We start from the raw sequence: 13779 nt of genomic DNA, 5'->3' as shown, positions 1-13779 counted from the left end.
TTCCAACATAAACTCCATTTTTCCTGTTTCTTTGTTATCATCTATGATGAATTCGTGTCTCTTGATTCTCAAATGTCTAATTAAGTTCTATGCTGAGCTTCACGCCTAACGAGCTCTTCTTTCCGGTGCTGGTCGCATGGATCCCCGGGTCAGATGAGCTCTCCCTTCAGAACTGATGGAACTTTGGTTTGAACATGAAACATTGCTTGTTAAAAAGCTGCTTCGTTTTAAAGCCGCGTGTTTGTCAGCGTGACTGACTTTAGTCAGTAAACGAGGCCAATCGGAACCAGCACTAAACCGTGCAACGGCTGCAGAATTATTAATGTGTCGCTGTTTTTAATAAGATGCTGAGAATAAAAGTGGTTTCTGAGGAACTCTTCTGTCCCGGCAGACAGGCTGAAAACGAGCGTGAAGCCATTATCTGATGCTTTATCCAATTATTTCACATGGATTCTCCACATCCTTATTTTCCATCTATAATATATATATATTCCATCTATAATATATATATATTCCATCTATAATATATATATATTCCATCTATAATATTCCAGTCGTGCAAAGAGAAGGTGGCGCCTAATAATACGAGCTCAGGTGGAGTTCAGTTCAGAATTAAAGCGTTTAAAGGGTTGGACTTGAGCTTTAACGACAGTCCGATAAACGGATCCCATCGGTCCCCCCAGAGGGGCTCCGCGGCCGGGGCCGGTGTCCACGCCCTCCAGCTTGCAGCTTTTGATTGGTTCCTTCTCGATTGCCGTTAATTGATCTCCCACGTGGAGGAGATCAATTAACGAGCCAACAACCCGACAATGTCCGGCAAAATGAGAAGAGAAAACTCTCCGCTGATATTTGCGGTCGTCGTTTATCTTCAGTTGTTTCGAACCTCTCATTCGGTAAGTTTGTGGCATCGGGACGGAAGCGCGGACAGAATCACAGCAGACAACCGGCATCTGGAGCCGGACGGGAACGCTTGGACCGTTGACAACCGAACCTGGACCGCTGGTCTCAGCAGGCGGCCGCGGGCCTCAGCTCCCAACTCTGCAGATGGAGAACAGGCGGACTTCACAGGTCAGAGGAACCTCTTAGCATTAAACTGGGGAGAAGGAAAGGATTTTTAAAGAAAAGTAGGTGGTTGGTTTGTGTAGTGAAAGTTCCCCACACGTGCTTCAGGCTTTCAGGGAACGGTGGTGGCTCCACCGTTCCCTGCGCTGGTGACCACGAGTCCCTCGTTGCTGTGTGAGGACGATGCCATGACCTTCACGGCCTCTGGAGAGATCTTCTCCTACCTGTTGGTGGACAGAGGTAAGAGCCTTGAGCTGCCCAAAGGCCTCCTGGACTGAAAGGCTTTGTCCATCCTCGGATCATGTGACTGTCCCAATAAACGGACCCAACGAGGTGAATCGTCTCTCTGTGGCATCAGCCGTTGAACTCTTTCTTTGCCAGATGGAGCTCCCCCCATCTCCCCTCTCCAGTTGCCTCCCTACTGTGGCTACTCGGTGAAGCCGTCCTGGGACGATGTCCAGTTGATGATGCCCTACGATGCCTGTTACATCAGACAGGAGGTAGGCGGGCCGGTGGAGCGCCACCTGCTGGCTGGGCCGCCCAGGTCACCCGTCTCTCTGTCCTCAGAACGGCAGCTACGTGCTGCCCCTGCTGTGGTCGGGCGACCCGCTGAAGCTGCTGTGCCCCGTGCACACTCCTGCCCCCTCCCCGTCCCCCTCGGTCTTCTGCTCGACCTACGGCATGGCCGTCCAGGTCGAGGGGCAGCAGCCCGACATGAGAGCGACGGGTGCGTTACACAACCCACTATTGGATGTTGGAGGAATATGAACATTTGCATTGATGTAGTGGAGCATTTAGAGCCCGTTTTACAACTATTAAAGGGATTTTATTGTAGTGAAATGATCCCAAGTGTGACCTGATTTCTTAGAATAAATCCGACATTCGTCCACCTGATCTGTTGCACTGTTTAACTATGATTAATTCATTAATAGTTAAATGGCTAATTGATGTCTGCATCGCTGTATTTTAATACAGCAGGAATCTATAAATGTGTATTTTAGGTTTTAAATGTAGAATATTAAAACATTTAGGTTGTGACTTGATGGCAAACATCCTGAATGAATCAAATGTGATTTTTCACGTGTAAAACGTCCTGTGTGTTCCAGTGAACGGAGCCTGGGTCCCGTTCGTCTCTGAGCAGTGTGGACAGATCGTGTCCTCCGACCTTGGACAGCTGACCCTCTTCATCTCCTACTCTGCTCCTTGCCTCACTCTTGACGTACGTTCATTGGGGCGTTTGTGGCGACCGGCTGCTGGTCTGACGGCGTCTTCTGTGTTGCAGGGTGGTCTTCAGCTGCGCTTTATTAAGGACGGTCAAGAATACGTCTTCATCTGTCCAGAACTGTACCCCTACCCGGACGGCCTGGTACCACCCGGCCATGCTCCGACCCATCCACCCCAGATCCAGGGACACGTTGCTCCGTTTCCTGACTACGGCCCTTATTCTGGTTTCTACTATCTCCAGCTTCCCCCTGTCTATCCACCTGGCCTGCAGACTGTCCATGCTCCTCATTTGACTCCTGACAGCCCCCCTGGGCCCCCGCTCTCCCTGCAGCAGCTGACACAGCTTTCCTCTCTGATTGGGCCCCCATCTCCAGGAGAGCACCCAGAATATCCTCATTACCAGCATCCTCTGCTGGTCCAGGCTCCCTCCTTCCCAGGGCCAATTCCAGAGGTTCCCGTTTATCTTCTGCCCCTTTTCAGCCCTTTCTACCACCTTCCCCCGACAGCTTCGCCCCCTGCTGCTACCTCAGAGCCTCCAAAAGCAGACGTTCCCCAGCTGACCTGCCCGCCGTACACTGAATCCATTTGTGGTTACTATTCCTACTACGACCCGCTCTACCAGCCCCTCTACCCCCCAGGGCCGTGGCCTGTTGCCACGGCCACCACCCCGCCTGCTACAACTCAGCCCACCACAAGTTCTGCAGCCTCTGGCCCGACGACGGGCACTCTCAGGGTTCCCAGTGTCAAGTGTCGGATGGAGAATGTGACCGTCTTCCTGCCCTTTGCCATCCCTGTTTCTATCCAGGTCAGAGGTCAGTGCTTGACCCAAGTTGTCTGGGATTTGGTTTCTGCTTCTCCTGCTGAGAAACGCATGTTCCTCCAGTCCCACACATCCGTCGTAACGTGAGATGGTTCCGAAACGTGTCTCAATGCGGCTCCGCTTCTTTTAGGTGTCCTGCATGTTGTTGGAAAATGTATGTTAGCTTTTATATTCAAATACTAATGGTGGTAAAAAAGCAGAGAAATGTCTTTTATTTCTTGTAAACTTGGTGGTTTATCAAATGTCAGTAACATTTGTTCTGTTTACATCAGACTTTACGCAGAGATGGCGCTCGCTGTCGGAGCTTCCTCCACACTGTAACTATAAGATTAAGGCAGCTCAGGATCCTGGGGTGATCTTTTACTCTCCTCTTCCTGCCTGCCAGAGTGAAACCAAGGTGAGACCCTATTACCTGTCTACAGGTAACGGCTGTAAACGTCTCCTTGCTGTGCTACGTACTTCAAAAGCAGTCTGCCTGAAATGCTGAGTGAAACATTGCTAATCCAGATCAGCTCTGCTGTGTTTGTGTTGGGACGTTTACAGACAGGAGCAGAACAACCGACCTCGCTAATGACGGTTTGAGGAGGCGGAGGTCAATAATGTTGCGCAACGTCACTGTTTTATGCCGTTTTGCAAAGCTTCCGACTCCTCTAGCTAACGAGCAGCAGCAGATTTATTTCATAACTGCAGTCAATTAAGGGGAAAAGCCTCGTGAATTGAGCACAGATGAGCAGTTTTCCCAACAAGTGGCACATTTTCGTGCGCTTAATCCCATCTGCAGTAGCTGCACGCGCTTCCTCTGGGTGGAGTTTGGTCCTCCGGTAGGAATGTTCTGCGACCTCCCTTTGGAGCCCTCGAAGTGCTTCGCTGCTTCAGGGGGACTTTTTTCTACGTCTTTCTGCAGAATTCCACAACCATCTCCTTACTCCTGAGGTATTTGGACCTTTCTGTGGGAGCCTATGAGGTTTTGGAGGTGCAATGCCCTCATGGAACCCCTGCACCCGTCCCAGCGGCGCCGTCGCCCAGACCGCCAAGCACCACTGGCGTCAGCCCACCTGTTGTCCCGAAAGTGTTATGCTCCTCCCATCAGATGGCTGTGGAACTTCCTGCTGGAGCCATCTCTGGCATTTATGTTAAAGGTTTGTGCGTAAATATGCTGGCTGTGCACGTGTGGTTGCCATCATCTCTGCGCGAGCTTGAACGCTGTCGTACGGGGCCACGCTGGCACCCAGCCGGGTGGGGACGGGGACGATGGGGGCTGTGGGTCTGGTTTTGGCTGGGCAACACTTCAGCAGGTTCTGTGTGTCCTGACAGACATCAAAGGAAACCAGGTCAAACTCCGGGATGCCCCGAAGGACTGTGGGTACTCCGTAAGGAGAAACAAACATGGCAAAATTCAGCTGAGATTCCAGTTGCACCTGCGTTGTCACATGAGCGAGCAGGCAAGGACTTGGGCTTTGGTTTTTTCTACTTGTGCGTTGTTCACCTGTGTAACATGTGACACCTCTGTAAAGGGCCAAAGGTACAGCATCGTCGTTGGCTACGTGACAGAGGCTGGGAGACAAGAGAACAGATTCTCCTGCCCTGTCCTCATCCCTGAGCCTAGAAAAGGTAGATGGATTTCCTGCCGCCGCCCCTCAAAGGCCATAATTTATCGAAGCCATTCAGATATTTCAGCAGTGCCGCTGACATTTGTCCCGCTGTCCCTCAGAGTGCCACCTGCCCAGCAAACAGCGTCTCCCCTGTGGCCCAGGCTCTGTAACTAAGCCCCAGTGTCTCTCCAAGGGGTGCTGCTTCAGCGTCCAGGCCCCCACCTGCTACTACTCCATGGATGGTAAGCTCCATGTTCAGACCCCTCGGCTGGTACGGGGGGGCATCTTTGCCACAAACACAGGTTCATCTGCTGGATTGTGACAGGGCAGCTTTATGGGCCTTATAGGGATGACCTGAGAGCTGACCTTTCATTCCTCTGACCTTCACAAAGCTCTGATTGTCTTCTTCCAGCATGCACGCTTGACCAGCACTTTGTTTTCTCCGTGCCCGCTGCCCTCGTGGACCCCCCCCTTTCCCCTGCCATGCTTTTCACTCTGGGGAATTCCACCTGCAAACCTGAAAGAGTGACTTCTGACTACGCTTTGTTCAAGATCCCCATGGATGGATGCGGGGCACAAAAAGTAGTAAGCTGCTGTTTAGCGTTGCTAGCTGTAGATTAGCCTCAGCTAAACTAATGCTCTACGATCCACAGCAAAGCTCTAACTAAACATCTGTTTCCTGCCATGGCAGGTGGTGGGGAAGACCTTAATCTACATGGTGGAGATCTTCAACATGGTCCAGACTCTCAACCTCAGCTACGGCACAATAACGCGAGATTCTCCATTCAGGTCGGAGCTCGTTAGACATTTAAAATGTGGTGATAAAATGGACTTGCAGTACAATGTTGGAGTGTTGTCAGGCTGTTGGTGGAGTGCAGGTATCTTCTAGACACCGTCCCCAGTGTGAGCTACATGGTTAAAACTCCATCTTTGGGCTCTGCAGTCAGTGGGCTTGGAGTGTTTGGTGTTCAACTCCGGATCGCCAAAGGTACGTTCTTCTCACATCTATACGAGCAACTTATTTGATAAGAGATTTATTCATTTCATTGGGCCGAAGTAGATAAAGTAAGATAGAAATGACGCCATAAACGTATTGTTCTTCATGCAGTAACGATGGAATTGAAATGTTGGTCAAGTTCATGCCTCCCTATATTCCTCCCAAGTTCTCCATTCTATTGCTCACCTGTGTTCATGGCTGCTCATCTCAGATGCCCAGTACAGCAGCTATTACCCTCAGTATCACCGGCCCCTGCAGAAACTGCTGGGGAAACCCCTCTACTTGGAGCTCCGGTTGCTCAACAACTCGGACACCACCGTGGTGCTCCTGGTGCACTACTGTGTGGCCTATCCAAGGTCTGGGAATGCTGTGTGGATTCTTCTTTACAACGGGTATAGTGCTCTTCAGAGCTTCCGCTGTGGCAAATGAAGAGAACAAAGTATTGAAACTGTGAAAATGTGGCGTTTTTGGGTGACTTTAATGTTCCACCCTAGGTGTCCCAATCCCTTGGACCCAGGCCCACAGCGGTCGGTGCTGTTAGAGCCTCCGCCACCATCTCAGGGTCACGTCCGACGCTTCACAATTAACACCTTTCAGTTCCTTCAGGACGCTGAAGTCGGGAACCAGGAAGAGGAGGTAAGGACTTCCTGTTATGGAAGGTTCCTGCATGTTTGCCAAATGTACACAAGACAAACTGATTGACGCTTGTCCTCAAAGGTGACAATGTTCACCCGTGGGTGACCATAGTTTCACATCTGTTTATCTGTTGGACAAAAAGACTTCACGATGGTTCGGGTCATTTTGAGCTCGTGCAGAAACGGGTTAATCCCTTCCAATGTTAAAGGCACAGGTCTCAGCTGAGGCGCCGCTGTGGCGGCCCGTATCTGGTTCTGTGTGAAACTTCTATCATCATGAAGCGGTAGCAAGGCGTTTAGAAGCTGCAGGTCATCTGTGAGCTGTGCAGACGAAGAAGCTCCTGACAGTTACTGTTAGCATAAACGGAGACGCCAGTGGTATGTGGAGGCCGAGACAATGGGAACGCTGCAGTATCTGGGAATCACATCCCGACTGCAGCCTCCAGACGTGGCTGGGAGGGGCCTGTTGAAACGTGCACGTTCATGCCGAATCTGTCAGCCGCAGCTGGACGTCGCAGTGAAAAGCATCTTCTGAAATGTCCCCAGATTTACTTCATGTGCTCCACTGAGGTCTGCTCCAGGCGTGACGGACCCTGCATGGAGGGGTGCTTTGGCCAGCAACGGTAAGGAACGTGGGCGCCGTCACGCCCCTGAACTCTGGGTGGAAACGCTGGACGTGAACCCACTTAATGCCCGGGGGAGGAGTCGTTCTGCTTCGTACGACAGCAGAATAATGTTTTTATCATGAGGAGGTCTGAAATATTAATCAAGAGTGATCCGTTCCATGTTTAGCAGTTGGGGAGCGGGAGGATTTTGAGACGTTGCCGACGACGACGGCCTGGTCAGCCATTTGCTTTTCCTCGGCTCCAGAGCAAAACGTCGTCCCACCTCTAAACGACACCTCCTCGTTTCCAGATTGCTGATGACCAATGTCAAATAAAAACTTCTGAAGCCCTCTGAGGAGGTGTGTGTGTGTGTGTGTGTGTGTGTGTGTGTGTGCTTTTACAGCAGGAAGTGCAGCCTCTTAAAAGGTGGGAGGGAGCCTCGAGCACATGAATATTTAGGCCTGTTGGACTGCTTAAATCTTATTTTGCCAGTTTATCTAAGCTGAAATGACAAATTACATCAGATGCATTTAGAGGCTGTTTTTTCTGAAAACACATTAGTGGAGAATGAGCCGTTAACACGACCATCGGCTCCTGTTTCCCTGTCTCAGGCTGGGCTGAAGGTAAAGAGACGTTCCACTACTCCGAGAAGGCTCGGGCTATTTTCTGGAATAATGTGTCCTCACGTCCCCGATACAGGAGTAAACGTATCGGAGTCAAACGTGGAGCCAGTGATGGACGGAGGGGAGACAGGAAGTCCATTTCATCCTGTTGACACACCTGCATCAGTCTGTTGCATCTTAAAGTCCGATGAAATGATCCCGAGTCTCTAATGGAAATGCATGGTTTATGCCCCAGTTTGATAAAATAGTAAGAAAATATATATTTTTCCTGCAGTAGCTGACATTTTAGAGCCTTCAACCACATGAGGAGTTTAGGTTTCTGATGGATTCTTCAGCATTTCTGAAGTGTTGCGAACAGTCCTGACCAGGGTCCAATCCAAATATCTGTACCTAAAGTCACGTGGTCCTCGACATATTTTTGCACTTAAGAGGCCACATCAGCAAAATGAAATTATAACTAATAACTGCAGATTCATCAGAACTCTCCGTGCACGCAAACTGTGCAGCGAAGGGCGTTTAAAGTACAGGAATAAAGGTTTCTCGGCTCTAAATATGTAGATTTGCTCCAGTCTAAAGCTAAAGCCGAGCTCATTTAAACGGGTCCCGCGCTCCCGGGAGGAGCGTGGAGCCGCTGCTGTTGCCTTTTAAAGTCATCGCCGCCCTGGGAGCCTTCGGCCACTGGGTGTCATCCAAGCGATGGGAATGCTGCAGCGGCGCGCTGCGTGACTCACGGCTGCTTCTGGTGCGGAGCCCTTGGCCCGCATGTTGCCTGTGTCATGAGTTCGGAATGAATCCTGTCAAAAACCACTTCTCGGCGAAGCCCCCCCCCCTCTACCGCCGGCGGGGAATGATTAAATAGATCCCCCAGTGGAAAGAATCGCCTGATTTTATGGGTTTGATCACGTCATGAGAACACGGTTGTTTCACGAGCAGGCAGCCCCCCCCCCCCCCCCCCCCCAACACACACACACACACACACACACACACCTATCGGTGAGATGTATGGAAGCACTGCGGCACACTGCGCGCATTTGCAGGCTGCGTGGCTGTTTGCGTTGAGCCGGAGCGGAAGACAGGAGGGGGGAAGGACTAGAGCAGGAGAGTAGGAGGAGGGAAAGGGGACAGTTTCCTTTCTGCAACACGCTTCGAGATCACACCGGGAACGCGAAGAAAGGAGAGAAAAAAGGCAGGAGAGAGAGAGAGAGGGAGAAGGAAAGACCGCAGCCCCTCCGCAGTGTCCGCTGGTTTTTGTCCGTCTTTTGGTTTTACGCAGAATTTGCGGAGCAACATGGGGGGGTCAGAGAGCTCCTGACGAGGCTCGACTTTGGTGAACCTCCGCTCAGTCTGCGGCTAATAGGCAGGAGAGGAAAAGGGCGACCGGGAAGACATGTTGGAGAGGTTTCCTTCGTCTTGAGGTCGCGCTAGGATGTTAATGTGCTCTTAAAACGCACGTCTGCTCCGCGCAGTGAAGACAAAACGCCGAGGGCAAATGGGAATCGGGCGGTAGGTTCTGCTCGGGAGCCATTGTTTTGCTCGGCCTTTTATTTAAGAGGTTTGTTATGATCGGAGACCACGTAGGCCTTTTGTGCAAGCCCGCAGGAAAAGAGATCCAGTGAAGGCGGGGGACCGAGGTGCGCTCCTGCCTGGATTTCAGTAGATCCACGGTCGGCTCGCGGTCCTTATTCAGGTAGCCGCGACGTTTCCAGACACACGGGCTCTCCGGAGGTGGAAGGGGCCCAGTGGAGAGCGAGAGAGATCCTTTTAGCCGGGTAGAAAAGAACCCCCGGCTGGCTTCGAGCACAAAGGTGCACCCGACCAGATAGTTTTTGGGTCGGCTTTGGGTTTTTTTTTTTTTTTTTTAAATTAATTAGCAGCCCATTTCGACCAAGACAAGAGACAAAAGAAGATTTTTAAATGTTAATGTCGACCGACGTTGCATCCATCATGGTGCCTGTGTCCCGGGGTCTCCTGGACCGGGAGCGAGAGCTGGACACCATGACCGGAGTGCACCCCAGCGCGGGCGGTGCTCCCGCGGTCGTGCGGGGCATGAAGCGTGGAGACCCGGAGCCCGACGGACAGGCGGCGGCCACTCTGGTGGACACGGCCGGGGCAGAGTGCAAGCGTCCCCGCATCGACGGTTCGGGAGGACTCGGCGAGGTTGGTCAATGGGGGGGGAGGGGGTCCCGTTTTCTCCTCCATATACAGTAGTGGGAGCGTGGCGCAGCGGGGCCTTTGTGTTGTGATCTGATGACATCCTCGGATCTGCTGCACAAGGCGCCTGCACTTAGATTTAGCCCCCCCAGCACAGTCCTTCACAACACTACACTGGCTAAACATGCAGTAATTTAGACGTGCGTGTGTAATCTAAGAGGCAATTGGAGAAGTGCTGTGTCGCTGATGAGGCGTCCCGCTGGGATGGAAACAAACGGGAGCTTCTCCCAATGTTGATGTTGCTGTTTGGACCTGACTCCGCTCGTGTGTGTGTGCGTGTGTGTGTGTGTGTGTGTGGGGTTAGGGGGGGGCATGTGGCCGAGGCGGGTCTGTCCTGGAGATTCAACCCTTTCACCTGCTCAGGGCCGGTGGACTCCTCCAGGATCAGGATCTTGCCTTTGTCATTGGAATCAAGTTGCTGTTTTCTCCATCAACGAGATCCCAAATTGGTCCAAAATCTGTTAATATAGCAGATGAGGAGGAGTCATTGGGGATCACATGGGATGAGACGGAGCGATGGAAGGAGGAGAAGTGGAGGAGAAGTGGCCCGTTGGAAGCAGCTTAATGGCTGCTGAGCGCTCGGGGGGGGGGCGGGGGGGAGTGCGTGCATGTGGGGCTGAGAGGGAATGCAGATCAATAACTTCTGCCCCTAAAATGTATCGACCGTGAGCCGGCTGGACAGTCCGGAAATGAGGGGGGGGGTGCCCCCTCCCCCCTCCCCTCCCCTCCCCCTCGGCGGTGGTGCAGGAACAGATTTGCCCTATCACTGGCAGTAAAGAGGCTTTGTTTCCATCTAATGGGATCACATCTCCGACTGGAGGGGGCCACACTGATCCTGTGATCCTTATCCAAGTCAGGATTTATGGAACGCTCGTGCATCCCGACGCACATGAACGTTACGTGCACGTACGGGGTTGTTTTCCTTTGCAGTTGAAACGCGGTTGCGTTTCTGAAGAGAAGATGCTCCGGTTTCCGCCCCCCCCCCCCGGATTATTCCTGGCTCCTGTATTTGACGGCCAGACGAGCAGGAATGGAGAAATGTTTTCTGACTGGAAAATAACAGCTGGTTTCACCATTCCCAGCTCCATAAACCCACAAAAGTGCAGGCTTGAGGGTCCTCGGGCCTGTTATTCCATGATGCTGTAGCCTACGCCCCCCCCCCCCCCCCCCCCCCCCCCCCCCCAGCTGCAGCAACCACCCAGATTTGGTTTAATACATTCGGATTCCGGATGGAAATAGGGTGATGTTTAATTTTCCTGCTTGTAATCCAGAGCCCTCCGTCTGCCGAGCTAATCTTCAAGATGGAAAATGTGAGGAGAACTCTGGCTCTTTGGAACGCCGTCCCCCCCCCCCCCCGTCCCTAAAGGAGCCTTTATTGCTGGCGTGGCCTCAGGAGTTGAACTCTGATCCGGAGCTCATCCCAGAATGGGGTGTGGCCGTGGTGACGGTCCAGCCAAATGAGCCTAATGACGACACCAGCACCATTTGGCTCTTCTCTCTTTCCATCCGGGTCTGATGGCGTCGGCGGCGTGGGGGCGGGGTCTCAGCGCACGTCTCCCCCGGTGCCGTCGGACACACGGATGCTCCGCTAACAGCAGAACACCGGCGGCATCGACCGCACTCACGCTAATGGCTGCTCGCCTCGTGCACGTCCCACGTGGATTCCAAAGGAAAAGGAAGCTGCTGGGCGGCGTGTCCCACGTGCACTCCCAGGGAGAGGGGGCCGGCGTGCCCGTCTCCCGTTGGCGCGCTCCGTAATGGGGGCGCGCTCTCCTAATAAGGTCTTTCCTGGGGCGACGGAAGCCACGATAAATGACTGGGAAGGTTAACGTGGGCCTGCTGCTTAACTCTCATCCCAAGACCTGGAATCAGCAGAGAGGGAAGCGTCCGGCGTTCCTTCCTATCTGACTGGTGCTCCGTCCTGGAGACGCTGGTGTGGCGTGTTCGCTCCTTAAATCACACGGAACGTTTCACTATTAATCTGGGAATTTTCTACCTGTGATGTAAGAGCGAACCAGGAATACGGGCCGGCGCCGGAACACGTCGCAGTATTTACACCGAGGAGTCAGTCGGATCTCGGCGATGTCGTTGGACCTCCAAAATGCTCCGATCACGACATGGGATGATCCAGGGAACATTCCCAGGATGAAACCCTCTGAGGTCCAATGGACGTTCCGGATGTTCTGGTAGCGGCCCGGATTATCAGCGCCGCGATTTTGACATAATGAGGTTACGCAATCAGGCCCAGCCGCGGATAATGAGATGCAAATTCCGGTCCGTCCAATCAGGAGCAGGGAATTCTGGGATCCGAGCAGCGGTGACTGTTGGACAGATTTTCTCGCTGATGGCGGATTGACGGTTCCTGTCGTGACCCGGGGGCGGGTGAGGTGATTCCGAAGTCTCCCGACGCCGTGGTGTCGGCGTGCTGCGGAATGTCGGAGGCATGTGAGGAACAAGCCGGAGTCCACTTCACATGGTGGCGCCGGAGTGGCGCCTCCACCTGAGCGACGGGGCCTGTGAGGAGGCGCCACTCAGCAGTCGCTGCCTTCTTTGGGGGGGGGCAGGGTTCATCCGTGAAAGATGAGCGGATGGCGTGAAGGAGAGAGGCCATTCATCCCCCCGACCCTCCACCACCTCGCCCCCCCCCCCCATCTGCCATCTGTTGACTTGAAATCAGCCATTAATTTCCCCCCGTCCTCCCCCTGCAGCCCCCCCCCCCTGCAGCCTGTAGCCCCCCCACCTTGGTCGGGACACAGCTGCACCTGGTTTGTGTCACAGAAAACGCCGCCCAACCCGTTTTGTTTGCCTGAGATGGGGGGGGCTCGTTCCTCTCTGCTCCTGAGGAAATGAATCACATGACTCCACTGGTGTCTGAGTCATTATCTTTGCCCCCCGTCTCTCCGTTACCCCCCCCCCCCCCCCCCCCCAGTGTTGGCTCCTCCCTCAGATCCTTGCAAATATGAATTCCAGATGTTTGACCCCCCCTCGCTCTGACGCAGCGTTCAGGCCCATCAACCCCCCCCCCCCCCTGTTTAGATCTTCTTCCACTTTGTGTCTTCGGCTTCTGTAGAATCAGGTTTATGCTTTATTCATGTTCCGGCTTCTAAGAGCTCCTTTATTATTTAGAGCCTCCAGCTCTCAAAGTGGCGCCGCTGAGTGGGGGGGGGGGGGAAGGGGGGCTCACGCAAACTGCAGCTTTTCAGCATGGAAAGGCTCTAGCTGTACGCCCCCCCCCTCTGTTTTTGGTTCTATAGATTAGCTCTAGCTGTGCCCCCCCCCCCTCTGTTTTTGGTTCTATAGATTAGCTCTAGCTGTACGCCCCCCTCTGTTTTTGGTTCTATAGATTAGCTCTAGCTGTGCCCCCCCCCCCTCTGTTTTTGGTTCTATAGATTAGCTCTAGCTGTGCCCCCCCCCCCCTCTGTTTTTGGTCTGTCCTAAACTCTGCTCTCCTTTCAGAACAACGACCCGCTCACCCTCTACCATGGTTACCCCTCCCACAGTCAGGTGAGGACGCACATGATGGAGGAAAACTCCAATTATTTATGTATTTATTTGTGTTGTTATTTGTTTATTTATTTATTGATGTTGTTGTTGTTTATGCATTGAAATGGTGTCAGTGGTGATCAGCAGGATTCCAAACATCTGTTTCAGGTGACTGTATTTGTGCGTTAGCCAGCTCGTTGTAATTAGACTAGTTTATGTGGTTAATCCCTGGGATTAGACTAGTTTAGGTGGTTAATCCCTGGTTAATCCTGTTTCCATCCTCATGCTCTGTCCATAATCCCCCCCCCCCCCCCCCAGATAACCTGGATTATGCTGCTTTATCTGTTAATCTGGTTTATCTGAACCACCTTTGGAGGTTCTTAGCACAGCAGAGATGGAGCATTAGACCGGTTAGTCCTCCACTACTGGGGGGTTAGTCCTCCACTACTGGGGGTTAGTCCTCCACTACTGCGGGTAGTCCTCCACTACTGGGGGTTAGTCCTCCACTACTGGGGGTTAGTCCTCCA

General features: G+C 52.8%; 2 protein-coding genes across 7 annotated transcripts in view; both read left to right on the top strand.

Moving 5' to 3' along the window:
- Window positions 1-742: 742 nt before the first annotated feature.
- On the top strand, window positions 743-7290 carry LOC105418457 (uncharacterized). Of its 2 annotated transcripts, none has more exons than XM_011617950.2 (18): window positions 743-1068; window positions 1171-1302; window positions 1444-1562; window positions 1630-1789; window positions 2169-2281; window positions 2345-3098; window positions 3379-3503; window positions 4011-4245; window positions 4421-4548; window positions 4621-4717; window positions 4818-4940; window positions 5111-5283; window positions 5390-5487; window positions 5559-5686; window positions 5907-6087; window positions 6190-6331; window positions 6877-6953; window positions 7126-7290. In XM_011617950.2, exons 1-18 carry the CDS (start codon window positions 810-812, stop codon window positions 7145-7147), a joined length of 3066 nt encoding a protein of 1021 aa, XP_011616252.2. In that variant the 5' UTR covers window positions 743-809; the 3' UTR covers window positions 7148-7290. The 2 variants fall into 2 exon arrangements, with proteins under 2 accessions (XP_011616252.2, XP_011616251.2); XM_011617949.2 differs by having other exon boundaries at window positions 7123-7290.
- A 1287-nt stretch (window positions 7291-8577) lies between these two features.
- Window positions 8578-13779, top strand: part of rbfox2 (RNA binding fox-1 homolog 2) — a 23071-nt gene continuing 17869 nt past the window's right edge. For 3 of the 5 annotated variants that reach the window (XR_003891460.1, XM_029850275.1, XM_029850276.1), the window contains exons 1-2: window positions 8578-9715; window positions 13226-13273. Coding sequence is in view for 4 of the 5 variants with exons in the window: in XM_029850275.1 (XP_029706135.1) it covers window positions 9473-9715; window positions 13226-13273 (291 nt within the window). In the remaining variant the exon portion in view is untranslated. The remainder of the gene's footprint in view (window positions 9716-13225; window positions 13274-13779) is intronic. The other 2 variants (XM_029850274.1, XM_029850277.1) reach the window with 2 other exon arrangements.

Source organism: Takifugu rubripes, chromosome 17, assembly GCF_901000725.2.
Source record: "Takifugu rubripes chromosome 17, fTakRub1.2, whole genome shotgun sequence".
NCBI classification, from domain to species: domain Eukaryota; kingdom Metazoa; phylum Chordata; class Actinopteri; order Tetraodontiformes; family Tetraodontidae; genus Takifugu; species Takifugu rubripes.
This window is presented reverse-complemented; position numbering and strand designations above follow the sequence as displayed.